At 44.7% G+C, this 15,176-nt stretch overlaps 1 protein-coding gene across 4 annotated transcripts in view; it reads left to right on the top strand.

Moving 5' to 3' along the window:
- Positions 1-14,857, top strand: part of LOC141228741 (arylsulfatase D-like) — an 80,562-nt gene extending 65,705 nt beyond the window's left edge. For all 4 annotated transcript variants that reach the window (XM_073667351.1, XM_073667349.1, XM_073667350.1 and 1 more), the window contains 5 exons: positions 9,805-9,941; positions 10,654-10,788; positions 11,535-11,697; positions 13,517-13,638; positions 14,198-14,857. In XM_073667351.1, coding sequence (XP_073523452.1) covers positions 9,805-9,941; positions 10,654-10,788; positions 11,535-11,697; positions 13,517-13,638; positions 14,198-14,562 — 922 coding nt within the window. In that variant the 3' untranslated portion in view covers positions 14,563-14,857. The remainder of the gene's footprint in view (positions 1-9,804; positions 9,942-10,653; positions 10,789-11,534; positions 11,698-13,516; positions 13,639-14,197) is intronic.
- Positions 14,858-15,176: the final 319 nt, after the last annotated feature.

Below are 15,176 nucleotides of genomic sequence, written 5' to 3' on the forward strand. Positions count from 1 at the left end.
ACCTCTGTGGCGACTGAACCCCCAGGGGCTCCACATTCATATTCCAGATGAGGTCACATTAATGCTCTGAAAAGTGGTAGTATTACAACCCTGTTCCACCACTCCATACCACTTATAATAAATTACACTTTCCTGCAGCTTTGGAAGCCACTGATACATGGTATTCTGTTACTTAGTCTGTGATCTACATGTATGACGCGCCCCCAGGGCCGTGGGGTACTCGGCAGCCGGGCCTCTGGATGCCGGTTGGGGGATATCACGGTGGCTGGCCCGGTCCGTGGCCCAGGGCGGTCACTCAAAAGGGGGGTTATTTTTATATGGGGTTTTTTGGGATTGTTCGTGATGCCACCTGTGGATTGCGGCTAATGGGAGCCGCTGCTACGGAGCAGTCCTCTGGAGCTGGTGTTACAGCAGCAGGGATGGTGTGGCTCTCCACAGGTAGACCTTGCTCCAAGGCAATGTAAGGCGGTGAAGGATGCGCTGGGCATTGTAGTGCAGGGGGAAAGATGGCGTGGATGAAATAATGGACAGAGGCGGTGCGGTGCAGTCATCCGAGTCTTTACTCACAGTTCTTTAGTTCCTCAGGGTGTACTGTCAGCTTACAGCCTCCCACGTCATGCTACGTTCACCAGGCAGGGGTTCAGCTCTTCCTCAGGCAGGTTAGGAGTACCTGACAGGACCCCACTTTCTCGTGTTCCTAGCTAGACCGACTTCGGAGTTCACAGACCTGCTTGACCCTCACGGGGATTAGAATGCGGCTTATGATCCCTCTGTCTTCTGACAGTTTCGGGGCGTACGGGTGCCGTCCTGCACCTGCCGTACCCCCTAGAATCCCATATTAGAATGGAGCCTACTCCCTGCTCCCCTCCAGGGCCTCCAATCCGGGCACTACTTGTGGAGCAGAGCTCCTAATGCTCCCAGACTGTTCTTCTGAACTGTCCTGAGCTGTTCTTCTGAACTGCTCTCCTCTCACTACTAACCATTCTGTTCTCTCTGCCACCCTAAGATGGCTTCCCTATTTATATCTCCTACCAAAGTGCTTCTCCTAACTACTTCCTCCACCCACACCCATTACTGGTTCCCCCTACCTCTGGGTTCCCCCCACTCCAGCCAGGGACAGGGCTCAGCAGGAACATACATTGCGTCTTGCCCTTCCAGCCAGCCTGGAGCAGTGTAGTGTTGGATGCAGGTGTTAGGGTTCCAGGCAGCACTCCCTCCTTACCTGAGAGAAGGAGATACCACACCTCTGGGTGAGGTGCAGTACCTCGGTGGCGGCTGAACCCTCAGGGGCACTACATGTACACTAAAATCCTTCTTTACAAGTGACTCTCCCCATGATAGTAGAAAATGGCGGAAGGAGCTTACCACGCCTGTAGTACATGGAACGGAGGGAGGTTCAATCCAATGGGTGCCTTGTCTCTGGCTGGTGCGGCACAATGGAACAGAAGAGGAAACCAAGAGAGCAGCGCTTCCAAACAGTGAATAAAATGCAAAAATCCTTTATTCTAAATCGATTAAAAATGGTGGACAGGGAAATTAAAAACTAACGTTTTTGGTGTGTTAAACGCCCTTAATCATAGTACATACCCCTCTGTCAAGGTTTCTACTCACCTTTTCATAAAAACTAATCAGCTTGGTTTGACATCTTCTTTCCTTAATAAAACTGTGCTGGCTAACAATTAAGGGTTAATCATTCTTGGCATGGAGCGTACAGGATTGCAATATAATAGTATGTCTATCCTTTTTCACTCCTGAAGAAGGAACTCCTTGAGTGCCTTCATGTCTGTTAGGGAGTACTGTGGAACATGTTTCTTTAAAATTCTCCACAGATTCTGGGTGACCTACTGTATTACTGTATTTGGTCACTGCCAACTTTCTCCTTATTCTTCTTGAAGAATGCTGTAGAGGCCTTGCAGGAATTTTTGGGGTCATTGTTTAAGGAACCTGTCAGCTGAAAATAAAATGCTATTAACCTGCAGATATTTGGTTAATCTGTAGGATAGTAGCATTGTGAACCTGCCCGGCACCCGCATTAGACCCACACTACCGGTAAAAAAATTACTTTATTCCTCTCAGCCGTGTTCAGGTTTCAGTCATAGGGGAGGCGCCAACTTTGTATAGAGAGCGGCGGCTGTGACCACGCTTCCCACAGTGACTGACAGCCAGCTATAATGCTGAGCCACTGTCAGTGCTGGGGGCGCGTTTACAGCTACCGCTCTCTATACACAGTATCTCCATATATATTTGTAGGATGACTTGTTTCATTGTTAATTAATTATTAAACTGAAGTTGCTGGAACATTGTCTAAAACAGACACATGTGAACAGTGAAGAGATATTGTAGAATCTATTAAGTTTCATTTTTGAGCTTGAAACTCTAGCAATTTTCAAAACAATGGCTCGCCAACACTCCTCTTCCATACAACACCCCATCTGCCTATCTGTGACCCAATATTCTAAGCAAGCGGTCATTCGCATCAATGCAACTTCCTTTGTTGTATCATAGATTGCCTGTAAGTGGAATTTCCGAGCATGACCGAGGACAACTCTTTTAATCTACACTGCTCAAAAAAAATAAAGGAAACACTCAAATAACACATCCTAGATCTGAATGAATAAAATATTCTCATTGAATACTTTGTTCTGTACAAAGTTGAATGTTCTGACAACAAAATCACACAAAAATCATCAATGGAAATCAAATTTATTAACCAATGGAGGCCTGGATTTGGAGTCACCCCCAAAATTAAAGTGGAAAAACACACTACAGGCTGATCCAACTTTGATGTAATGTCCTTAAAACAAGTCAAAATGAGGCTCAGTATTGTGTGTGGCCTCCACGTGCCTGTATGACCTACCTACAACGCCTGGGCATGCTCCTGATGAGGTTGCGGATGGTCTCCTGTGGGATCTCCTCCCACACCTGGACTAAAGCATCCGCCAACTCCTGGACAGTCTGTGATGCAACGTGACGTTGGTGGATGGAGCGAGACATGATGTCCCAGATGTGCTCAATCAGATTCAGGTCTGGGGAAAGGGCGGGCCAGTCCATAGCTTCAATGCCTTCATCTTGCAGGAACTGCTGACACACTCCAGCCACATGAGGTCTGGCATTGTCCTGCATTAGGAGGAACCCAGTGCCAACCGCACCAGCATATGGTCTTACAAGGGGTCTGAGGATCTCACCTCGGTACCTAATGGCAGTCAGGCTACCTCTGACAAGCACATGGAGGGCTGTGCGGCCCTCCAAAGAAATGCCACCCCACACCATTACTGACCCACTGCAAAACCGGTCATGCTGAAGGATGTTGCAGGCAGCAGATCGCTCTCCATGGCATCTCCAGACTCTGTCACGTCTGTCACATGTGCTTAGAGTGAACCTGCTTTCATCTGTGAAGAGCACAGGGTGCCAGTAGCGACTTCTGCACGGTGTTGGGCTGTGAGCACAACCCCATCTGTGGACATCGGACCCGCATACTACCCTCATGGAGTCGGTTTCTAACCATTTGTGCAGACACATGCACATTTGTGGCCTGCTGGAGGTCATTTTGCATGTCTCTGGCAGTGCTCCTCCTGTTCTTCCTTGCACAAAGGCAGAGGTAGCGGTCCTGCTGCTGGGTTGTTGCCCTCATACGGCGCCCTCCACGTATCCTGGTGTACTGGCCTGTCACCTGGTAGCGCCTCCAGCCTCTGGACACTACGCTGACAGACACAGCAAACCTTCTTGCCACAGCTCGTATTGATGTGCCATCCTGGATGAGCTGCACTACCTGAGCAACTTCTGTGGGTTGTAGAGTCCGTCTCATGCTACCACGAGTGTGAAAGCACAACCAAAATTCAAAAGTGACCAAAACATCAGCCAGAAAGCATTGGTACTGAGATGTGGTCTGTGGTCCCCACCTGCAGAACCACTCCTTTATTGAGGGTGTCTTGATAATTGCCAATAATTTCCATCTATTGTCTATTCCATTTGCACAACAGCATGTGAAATTGATTTTCAATCAATGTTGCTTCCTAAGTGGACAGTTTGATTTCACAGAAGTTTGATTAAAGCTAAGTGCCCACGATGCAGAAATGCTCCAGATTTTTCTTGAGCGTTTCTGCATCTCCCAGGCAGAAAAAAACGCATGCAGATTTTACATGCGTTTTTCCTGCCAGGGACAAGCGGTAGTGAAGCATGCATTTCCGCATGCGGGTTGTCAAGTGCTTTCCAAGCGATTTTAGCATCACTTGGAAAGTGCTTGACAATTTGGTCACACTATATAAATCCATTCAACCGGCATGGATTTATATAGTGTGACCGTAAAACAATGGTAAAAAATAAACATTATACTTACCTTCTGATGGCCCCCGGTGTCCTTATCCGATCCGTCCGGTGTTCCCGGTGTCTCGCAGTGGTCTAAAAGGACCTTCCATGACGTCATTTAGTCATGTGACAGGTCAAGCGACCGCCGACGTCAGCGGTCACGTGACCCGTCACATGACTAAATGACATCCATGGCAGGTCCTTTTAGACCATCGCGAGCTGCCGGGAAGCCAGGATGCCTCGCTATGAAGACCGCGGGCCATCAGAAGGTGAGTATAATTTTTTATTTTATTCCTTTTTTTACAGGTACCATGGTACCCGGGTTTGGATGAGAGTCTCCTCATCTCCAAAACCGGGTACCATCCGCACATTGAACCGCATGATGTCCGCATGTGCACATGTAGTGATGCGGATATTATGTGATTCAATGCAAGTTAATGCCAGCGAAAATGCCGCGACTCCGCAAAATAATTGGTAGTCCTGAGGAATTTTCCGCAATGATAATCTGCAGCAGAAATTTCCGCAGAATGTGCACAGCATATGCGGATTATCATTGGGGAACATAAAAAACGCTTGGTACAAGGTCTGCTAAGCGTTTCTGCCGTGGAATTGCTGCTGCGGAAACGCTTAAAAAAGGCATAGTGGGCACACAGCCTTACTTGGAGTTATATTCTGTTGTTTAAGTGTTCCCTTTATTTTTTTGAGCAGTGTAGTAGCTGACCCAACCTGGCAGGAGGATATGCAGAGCGAGGACAGCAGCACACAGGGGGAGGGAGGCAGAGCACCCCAACAGGCAGGAAGAAGCAGTGTGGTGGCCGCAGACTGAAGACAGGCAACCATTCCCTGTAACACCAACACGAAGGAAGTTGCCAGTACAACTGTTGGGCCTTCCCGAGTCTGGTTGTTTTTTAAAGACTCTGCCGATAAACCCCAAAAAGGCCATTTGCACTACCTGCTGGGCCAGCATTAGCAGGGTTGGCAAAACTAGGAGCCTGACCACCTCCAGCATGATCAGGCACATGGCAGCAATGCACCCGACGTTGTGGGCCGCACCCCAGGGTCCAGGAACACTATCTGCGGGTGGCACCATTGCTTCTTCCGCTGTTGTGCATGCAAGCCAATCCCCTGTCCATGGTGCATGAAAAGATGCCTCCTGCCCTGCACCTCTTGTTGCACAGTCTCAAGTAGCAGCATCAGGAAGCACGTCCATGTCCTTGTACCAGCGCAGAATTCAGTTGTCCATACCCCAGTCCTTAGAACGCAAGCGCAAATACGCAGCCAATGCCCCACAGGCCACACTACTAAATTCCCACATTTCACAACTCCTTGCACTCGAAATGTTGCCTTTTAGGCTCGTGGAGACGGAAGCATTCTGCAACCTGATGGTGACGGCCGTCCCTTGGTACTCGGTCCCCAGCCGCCACTATTTCTCCTGGTGTGCCGTCCCCGCATTACACAAGCACGTGTCCCAAAACATTAGCCGTACCCTCAATAACGTAGTTACCGGGAAAGTCCACCTAACCATGGACACGTGGCCAAGTGCTTGTGGACAGGGACGGTACATCGCGCTGACGGCATACTGGATTAACATAGTGGCAGCCGGGACCTAGTCAGACCTTGGGACGGAACATGTCCTCCTGACGCCAAGGATTGTGGGCCCTAGGTCAATCAGGGTTGCCCCCACAGTCTACAGCTCCTGCACCTCATCCTCCTCAGCCTCCTCCTCCTCTTCAGCCTCCATCTCCGAAATGACCACATCAGTCACAAGCTGGAAGCACTGCAGCACTGCCTCGGCCAAGCGGTAACAGGCTGTGTTGAAGCTAATATGCTTAGGTGACAAACCGCACAATGCTGAAGAGTTGTGGACAGGTTGAACCTACAGCCAGGCATGGTCGTATGTGACAATGGCCAGAACCTGGTGGCGGCTCTGAGGCGAGGTGAGCTCAGACACGTACCATGCCTGACCCATGTGCTTAACCTCGTGGTTCAGCGATTTCTCAAATCCTACCCAGAGCTGCTGGATCTGGTTGTTAAAGTACGCCGCCTGTGTGCCCATTTTAGATAGTCAGCTATGGCTTCCACCGCCCTTGCCGTGTTTCAGCAGCATTTGCAGCTTCCGGCTCACAGACTGGTATGTGATGTCCCTACGCATTGGAACTCTACACTGCAGATGTTGGGAAGGATTTGTGAGCAGAAGAGGGCAGTTGTTGAGTACCAGCATCAACAAGGCTGTCGGTATTCAGTTCAGACTCCACACATAAGACTTCAAGAGTGGACATGGATGTCAGACATATGTACCCTCCTCCAAAACTTTGAGGACTCCACCAAGATGGTGAGCGGCGATGATGCCATAATTAGCGCCAACATCCTGCTTCTCTGTCTTCTGAAACGCTCTCTGCTCACAATGAAAGAGGATGCATTGCTAGTGGAGCACGATGAGATGGATCAAGGAACCATACAGGGTGCTTACACACAGCCCAGCCTCATCTCTTCCCAATGTGGATTGAGTGACAATGATGAAGAGGAGGAGGAAGAACAGGAGCTAGTTTCATGCGCTATAGACGGTACTACCTGCACAGCTGTCATACCGTCTGTTAAGCGTGGATGGCCAGAGGACAGAGAGGAGGAGGAGGAGGAGAGCATGGTCAGTCATCCTCTTGGCGAGGACACAGAAGTCTTGCCTGTTAGCAGTCTGGCACGCATGGCTGAATTTGTTACGCCACCTTTCCCATGGCCCTCGTGTTCTCAAAATTTTGAGTGACAGTCATTACTGGTTGGTGACACTTCTAGACCCACGCTACAAGGAGAACTTTATATCTCTTATTCCTGAGGCGGACAGGTCTTCAAAAATGGGGCTGAACCAGAAGGCCCTTGTTGCGGAACTATTAAAAAAATTCCCATCTGAAAACGCTGACGGCAGAGGTCACAGTTCATTGGACAACCAAGGAGTACAGGCGAGAGAGACACAACTTCAATCCAGCAGAGGCAGGGGAACACTGTCAAAGTTATGGGAAAATTTTCTCAGCCCCTCCCATCGCACAAGCCCTGAGGCGCGGGGTACTCTCACAAGGAGTGCAAAGTTTGGGAAGAAGCTGAGGGAGTACCTTGCCGAGCTTACCAACATCCTCCGTAATTCCTCTGTGTCTTATAATTATTGGGTATCCAAGCTGGATATGTGGAATGAACTGGCTCTCTATGCCTTGGAGGTCCTGGCCTGCCCTGCCGCCAGCGTTTTATCAGAGCGGGTTTTTAGTGCCGCTGGTGGAATTATAACTGATAAGCGCATCCGCCTGTCAACTGAAAATGCTGACAGGCTGATTCTTATAAAAATGAACAAGGGCTTGATTGGGCCAGACTTCTCAACACCACCGAATGATAGCAGCATAACATAAACTCAAATCCAGTGTCTTTTTTTGGGAGGTGTATTACCATGCACCTCTTCACACCCATACATGGGTATATGCTTCCTGATTTTGGCTATTTGCTCTTATCCTCCTCCTTCTCCTCATCCTTATCCTCCACCACCATATCACCAGGGTGACCGTGGTCCGTGATGCAACACCCACATAATTTTTTTAAAGGGTGTTTATGATGCCCATAAAAAAAAAAAATGTACACAGTATGTTCATGTATGCCCCCCAGGGGTAAATGTTTATCAGCCCATACACTTAGTGCATGGGCATTACAAGTATAGGAGACCCGTTCCTTTATAATGGGAACATTTTTTTGAGGCCCTCCTTCACGTCTCTTCCAAGGGGCATTGGAGTGCCTCCCAATTTTTGGCAGCCCTTGCATTCACTTCATAGGTAAACACAATGGGAGACCCACTTCCTAATAATGGGAACATTTTTTTTCAGGAGGCCCTCCTCTACGTCTCTTCCATGGGGCATTGGAGTGCCTCCAAATTTTTGGCAACCCTTGCATTTACTGCATAGGCAAACACAATGGGAGACCCTCTTCCTAATAATGGGAACATTGATTTAAGGAGGCCCTCTGACCTCCATGTCTCTTCCAAGGGGCATTGGAGTACCTCCAAATTTTTCGCAACCCTTGCATTCACAGCATAGGCAAACACAATGGGAGACCTACTTCCTTAAAATGGGAACATTGTTTTTCAGGAGGCCCTCCTCGAAGTCTCTTCAAAGGGGTATTGGGGTGCGTCCAAATTTTGGGCAGCTCTGCCACTCACTGCATACGTAATAACAGTATAGGAGACCCACTCTTTAGTAATGGGAACACTAAAACATAGCCGGCTGATGGCTCTCTAAGAATAGTGAGGGCCGACTTCTGGCTCTTTAAGAATAGTAAAGGCCGCCTGATGGCCCTATAAAAATAGGCTTTGTGACTTTCAGAGTCCCTCCTTCATAAATGAAACATGATGTGTCTGATGATATCTCACACACCACATGGCCAGATAAGGTTATAAAATGTTAAAATGACATCTCCCTGTGAATGCATTTGTCACGGTTGAAAGCAATGCAAAAGTGAAAAAACGCATCAAAAACGCTACGTGTGAACATAGCCCAAGGTGTGGAGGAGCATTTTTGTTTTTAGCTATTTATTTTGCTTTATATACAAGTCATTACCCTGGAAAGGATGTTCCTTAACATATTTCCCAGGAAAATCCATTTTGGTTTCGTTTTTGTATGTTTTATTGTGAGTCCGTAAAAGTGGCGTAATACCTCTAGCAACGTTGTTGACAGCAGTGACCTGGGAGTCCGAAGTGCTCTCAGGGGTCTTCCCCATGCTGTTTCCATGTCATTTGAGCACTGTTCCTATCGATTTGGGCAATTTTTTGGCCCTCTGCAGACCGCCGGGGTGAGCAGTCTGAAAAATGCTTGAGTTTCGCATAGACTTACATTTTGGCTTGTTGCTCGGGTCGAGCACCCGAGCATTTTAGTGCTCGCCCATCACTATAAAAATGCATAAAAAAAATAATACTGATAGTCTGAATTGCTGTCACTATACCTGCCTCCATTGAAAAAATCTGTCCAATATATAAAGATAATTTAATTGGCAATGAAAATACGATTCAAAACTCGTTTTTAACTGTTCTTTTGTGGTCTTTAAAAAAAATTAGGAAATACGTGTTTTTTTCTTATTTCTAACCTAATATCTGCAAAAATTCCAAAAACATTTTTAAAAATTACATTAAAGTTAAGCCCCCATGTCTTGTGGAAAAAACTATAAAATAGACAAAGAGGCTTAAAAGGCATGCACCCAAAGTTGTAACAGTTCAAAATGAGTTAAAAAGGCCCAGTTAGGAATTGGTTAAATAATAGTAGATATCTACTCTCCTCTTGATTTTATGCTATTATCAGCTTCTGCTTCACTAGACGGTTGGACAGTGATTTATAAACTTTATTGCTCGTAAGCAAATGTTTGAATAATAATTACAACATGAGAATATTATCCGTGTTAATTTGGAGAAGTTAGACTTTTTCTTCACATTTTTCTCCTGTTATAGTTTTTCATTTCCTTATTCTTGTTTATTTTAAGAAATAAGAATGCTCCTTTTCTGCTCATCGTTTCATTTCTACATGTCCACACTCCGTTGGTAACCACAGAAGCATTTATTGGAAAAAGCAAACATGGGCTTTATGGGGATAATGTTGAAGAAATGGACTATATGGTTGGTAAGTCAGGAATATAGTAATGCTGTACATTATTTCCAACAAATGAGATTTATTATTTTGAAACAATTTGGCTCTTATTAATTCAACACATATATTAATATTAAACTAAAATTAAGGGATACAGATTTTGTATCAATAAGGGCTTATTCAGGTGAGCATGTTTTCAGATCATGTGCTGTCCCTGTCTGCAATGGACAGCAGAATGACTAATAATAATTTATGTGCTAGCACACACACCATTGATCAATGGGCTGAGTGGAAATCATAGCATGTACTATGGACCAGACTAGTGCATGCAATAAATGCAAGTTCCTGCACCCATCCACAATGCAGACGAGTAAGTCTGTATCATCGATAACATTCATAGTATAAAGCAATGTGGCACTGCTGTATAAAAATCTTCTGTACTTCAATTTCTCGTGTGCAAACTAAAGCAAGCGAAAGAACTTCACCCAGGCGAGCAGAATTCTCTTTCCATTTTTTGTTTGTCTAGATTTGTAAAAAAGACATTTTCTCAGTGATGAGGACCAGATTTTTTGTCTGGATGTAACCTAATTTCTGCGTTTTTCATGCCTTCTAGGTAGCAGTAAGATGGGTAGAACACCGTTTTATACTCAGTTCCAGATGTGTATAATTTGCTGCTTTTAGCTTTTTGTCATCATAGTTTGTGATCTCTTTATTTCTGTGCCCAGTCAATGTATTTTTTCCCCAGGTTCGGTAGTCAATGCTATCGATAATGCAGGACTAAAGAACAACACCATGATCTATTTTGCCTCTGATCACGGAGGACATTTGGAAGCTAAATATGGCAAGTTCCAAACTGGAGGATGGAATGGAATTTATAGAGGTGAGAAACAAGTTTATAGTGTGATATAAAGCAGGAAAATCTATTCTATACGGTCATGGTGACATTTCAGACATGTTCTATGTTGGTGGAACTAGTGTTTGGCCTCATTCAGACATCCATGAATCCATGTGCGTGTTTTATTCAAGATTTTCACAGATGGTACATGTACATCTTAAATTCCATGGGCTGCTGACCTGATGAAAATCGGATCGAAAACACTGTCAGAATGTTTTAGAGAGATGAGGCCTTATGACTTCCACTGACTTTCTGCTCTTACATTTCAGCAGTCAGTTGAGTGCGGTGCCCCTTTAGTCTACAGTCCATAAACTTAATTACATCTTTCCTAGGACAGAAGGGTTTGGGGAAGGGGGACAATTTTCCTGGAAAAAGGCAGATTTGAAGAAGCACACAGTTTGATTCCTGAAATATTGCTGATGTTTCACCTTAATAATAATAATCTTTATTTTTATATAGAACCAACATATTACGCAGCGCTTTACATACATAATCATCATCATCGCTGTCCCCATTGGGGCTCACAATCTAAATTCCCTATTAGTATGTCTTTGGAGTGTGGGAGGAAACCCACGCAGAACATACAAACTCCTTGCAGATGTTGTCCTTGGTGGAATTTGAACCCAGCCATCGTGCTGCCCCTTTATTTTAATACCAGTCATAAACACTGTATACAATCTAAATAACATTAATTAATGTAAGACGTTTAGAATGTGTTATTTTTTTCCCAGGTGGAAAAGGTATGGCTGGTTGGGAAGGCGGGATCCGTGTACCAGGAATATTCCGGTGGCCTGGTGTGATTCCTTCTAATGTGAAAATTGATGAACCTACAAGTCTAATGGACATCTATCCAACTGTGGTCTTCTTGGGTGGTGGAGAATTGCCTAAAGACAGGTTTGTGATCGGAGATCTAGTATTTTTATTTTTTAACCTTGTGCATTCTTAGGCTATGTGCCCACGATGCAGAAATGCTGCATATTTTTTACGCTTCTCCCTGGCAGGAAAAACGCATGCTGTTTTTACACGCATTTTTCCCGCCATGTAGAAGCATTTGTCAAGCGTTTTTGCATGCATTTTCGCATGCGGGTTGTCAAGCGCTTTCCAAGCGATTTTAGCATCACTTGGAAAAGTGCTTGACAACTTGTTCACACTATATAAATCCATGCAACCGGCATGGATTTATATAGTGTGACCGAAAGAATGGTAAAAAATAAAAAATAAAGATTACACTCACCTTCCGATGTCCTCCCGGTGTTTTCTCTGTTGCGTCCGGTGTCTTGCACTGCTCGTGGTGTTGTGAAGGACCTGCGGTGACATCATTGAGTCATGTGACAGGTCACATGACTCAATGATGTCATGGCTGGTCCTTCACAACACCGCGAGCAGTGCAAGAGACTGGACAAAGGGGAGAAAACACCGGGAGGACATCGGAAGGCAAGTATAATCTTTATTTTTTATTTTAAATTCTTTTTTTTACAGTTTCTATGGTACCCAGGTCTGGATGAGAGTCTTCTCTCCTCCAGACCTGGATACGATCCGCACATTGAACCATGTGATATCCGCTTGTGCAGATGCAGTGATGTGGATGTCACGCGGTCCAATGCAAGTCAATGGCGGTGATTACACTGCGTGTCCGCAAAATTAATGGACAAGCTGTGGATTTTTGAGCGCAGCATAAATGCTGCGGAAAAATCCGCAGCATGGGCATTGACATTGCGGCTTGTCATTGGGGACCATGGGGGACGGATTAGCAAGCGTTTCCCAAGCGTCTATGCTGCGTAAATTCCGTAGCATAAATGCTTGGAAAATGCTTTGTGGGCACACAGCCTTAGTATTGCCAAAGCTATTAAAGCATGTTATTGCTCAGCTGCAGTGGCTAAGACAGATGTGGACAACTTTGGGTCAGAAAGTGATGCTATATTCTAGCGACATGTCATCTCTTACTGTAGCAGAAAAAGCATCAAGGGCTATGCCAATGTACTCAACTATTTTCCTAGTACATCTAGAAATATTAATGATAAAACATGGCTACATTACATCCATGTAAGTGATGGTCCAAGTATCAAAGTTTGGTTGGCTAATACAGATTTCCAAATCCCTTAATTCCTTCACATGCAGATGTTTCCGCACTTAAGTTTTTGTAAATTTCCTAAAAGACTCCAATTCTCACAATACAAATTCAAGACGTTACTGTGTCATGTTAACAGCCTGCTGAGTGGCCATCTATAGGCACAAGAAACATAAACCTCTCCCAACAGAGTATTGCAAATTCACATTGTTTCAAAACTGGTCTTCTCGTGCCACTCAGGGTATAATATGCATCAAGGAAAGATGAGGAAGAACAAACCTGTAGCCATAAAGTGACATAAGTACATTTGAATTGTTGTCCAGGACTGAACTATTGACGACCTATGCAAAGGATAGCCAGTCAACGAGATCAGTGAGTGTCTGACACCAATCAGCCCCATACATTGCTTAGTGGCCCCTGCTGAGTACTGAACTTTATCTCCCATTCGCTTGAGTGGCAGATGGCAGTAGTCAACAGCAAGCACTAATTAATGTACAAAGCCTCTGTGCTCCGCCACAAATATTGCTCAGTTCTGGAAACTGTCCAAAGCAGTGTCATAAACAAATCGGTCCTGGGCAATCTCTTTAAAGATAAAACCTATATCTATCTTTACCTGCTTATTATGCATTTTTTATATTACTTTAGAATAATTGATGGAAGGAACCTGATACCTCTGCTTACAAAAAAAACGCCTCATTCAGAACACGAGTTTCTTTTTCATTACTGTGGGACTAAACTACATGCAGTACGCTGGCATCAGAAAGCGAGTAAGTGCCTTGTTCCATGTTTGCTATAATATCATGTTTGTATTTATGGGACTTTTTTTGTGGTTAACATTGTGTGTTTATTCTGTCCATGCCCATGAAAGTTTTGTATGGGGTAGATGTCCTCCAGTGACCTCATGCACACGTATATTACTGTTAGCCTATGAGTTCTACTGTGGCCAGAAGCGGAGTTGAGGTCATTCTCTGTTTCCGGTCACCTGGACATTCTTTCTTCTGGCACACTGAATCGGATTTTAATGGCGCTATCATGTCTTATAGATGCTACATGGCAGTATCTGTTCTAGTGATTTGATAACTTTAGTCCATGTTAAATAAGTGGTTGATTTGCTGTAATTGGTTGTGGATTTCAGCAATGTAAATTTACACTACTGTGAATGTGGTTTTCGAAAGCAAACTCATATATGCCGAGGAAAAAATCAGCAAGAATGTTAGGGCACACAGACATTCAGATCTGAACCCTGCCTGCTACATCATGATTTTGCCGCAAATTTTTTAATCCATTTATAAATTAAATTATGTATTTAAATTTTTTTATTCCTAGGTGGCGCTATTTGGAAAGCTCACTATATGACTCCAGTCTTTTTCCCGGAAGGAGCAGTGGGATGTTATAATACAAAATTGTGTGAATGTGAAGGAGACCACGTTACTTACCATGATCCTCCATTATTATTTGAACTATCAGCTGATCCTTCAGAATCCAACCACCTTGACCCTCAAATAGATCCACAATATAGTTCCATACTGAAGAGAATAAATATGGCAGTAGCAGAACACCAGGAGACCATGAGTGTGGTGCCTATGCAGTTCTCTTTCCTCAATATTGTTTGGAGGCCCTGGTTACAGCCATGCTGTGGGACATTTCCTTTCTGCTGGTGTGATAAGGAAGACCACAATAACCACTCATAGCCACTCATATAGTGACAGTTAATTAGCTAGGTGCTAGTGGTCTTGACCATGTACTGTATATCTAAGCTATTGCAATGCCCTGCAACTTTCAGGAGAAGTATACTACATTTCTTATTGAAGGTATTTGCAAATATTATTATTATTACACATACTACATATTGGAATAGGCTCTTGGAGATGGGAATACACCTTTAAATAACTGTATATGCATAGCCTTAGTTTGTCTGCAATTCATGTTCTATAATAATGTTCAAATTTCACAATTTACTATTAAACAAGTTTTTTGACTGTGAAATTGCCTTACTGATCTTGCATCAAGTAAAACAGTAATTGTCACAGATTATTCTTAATTTACCTGACAGTGTATTATTTAGTGTTCACTTACAGTCATGGCTGGGCAACCCCCAGTCCATGGGCCATTGTAATTTGGTCCGTCTTTCAGGCAGATTTCCAGTGGACCGCATTGCTTGGGCTGATAGTACTTAATTCTTCCATAGAATCCACGCAGTGCTTACTAATGAACGCCACATCAGCATCCGATACTGACCAGTGCAATCATCAGGACATTCATTGTGTATGGAGTTAGCATGCTTTGTGCTCCTGTTCCACTCTTA

This window comes from Phyllobates terribilis, unplaced genomic scaffold (genome assembly GCF_046119375.1).
Source record: "Phyllobates terribilis strain yellow unplaced genomic scaffold, ASM4611937v1 Scaffold_2__4_contigs__length_985480577, whole genome shotgun sequence".
Taxonomy (NCBI): domain Eukaryota; kingdom Metazoa; phylum Chordata; class Amphibia; order Anura; family Dendrobatidae; genus Phyllobates; species Phyllobates terribilis.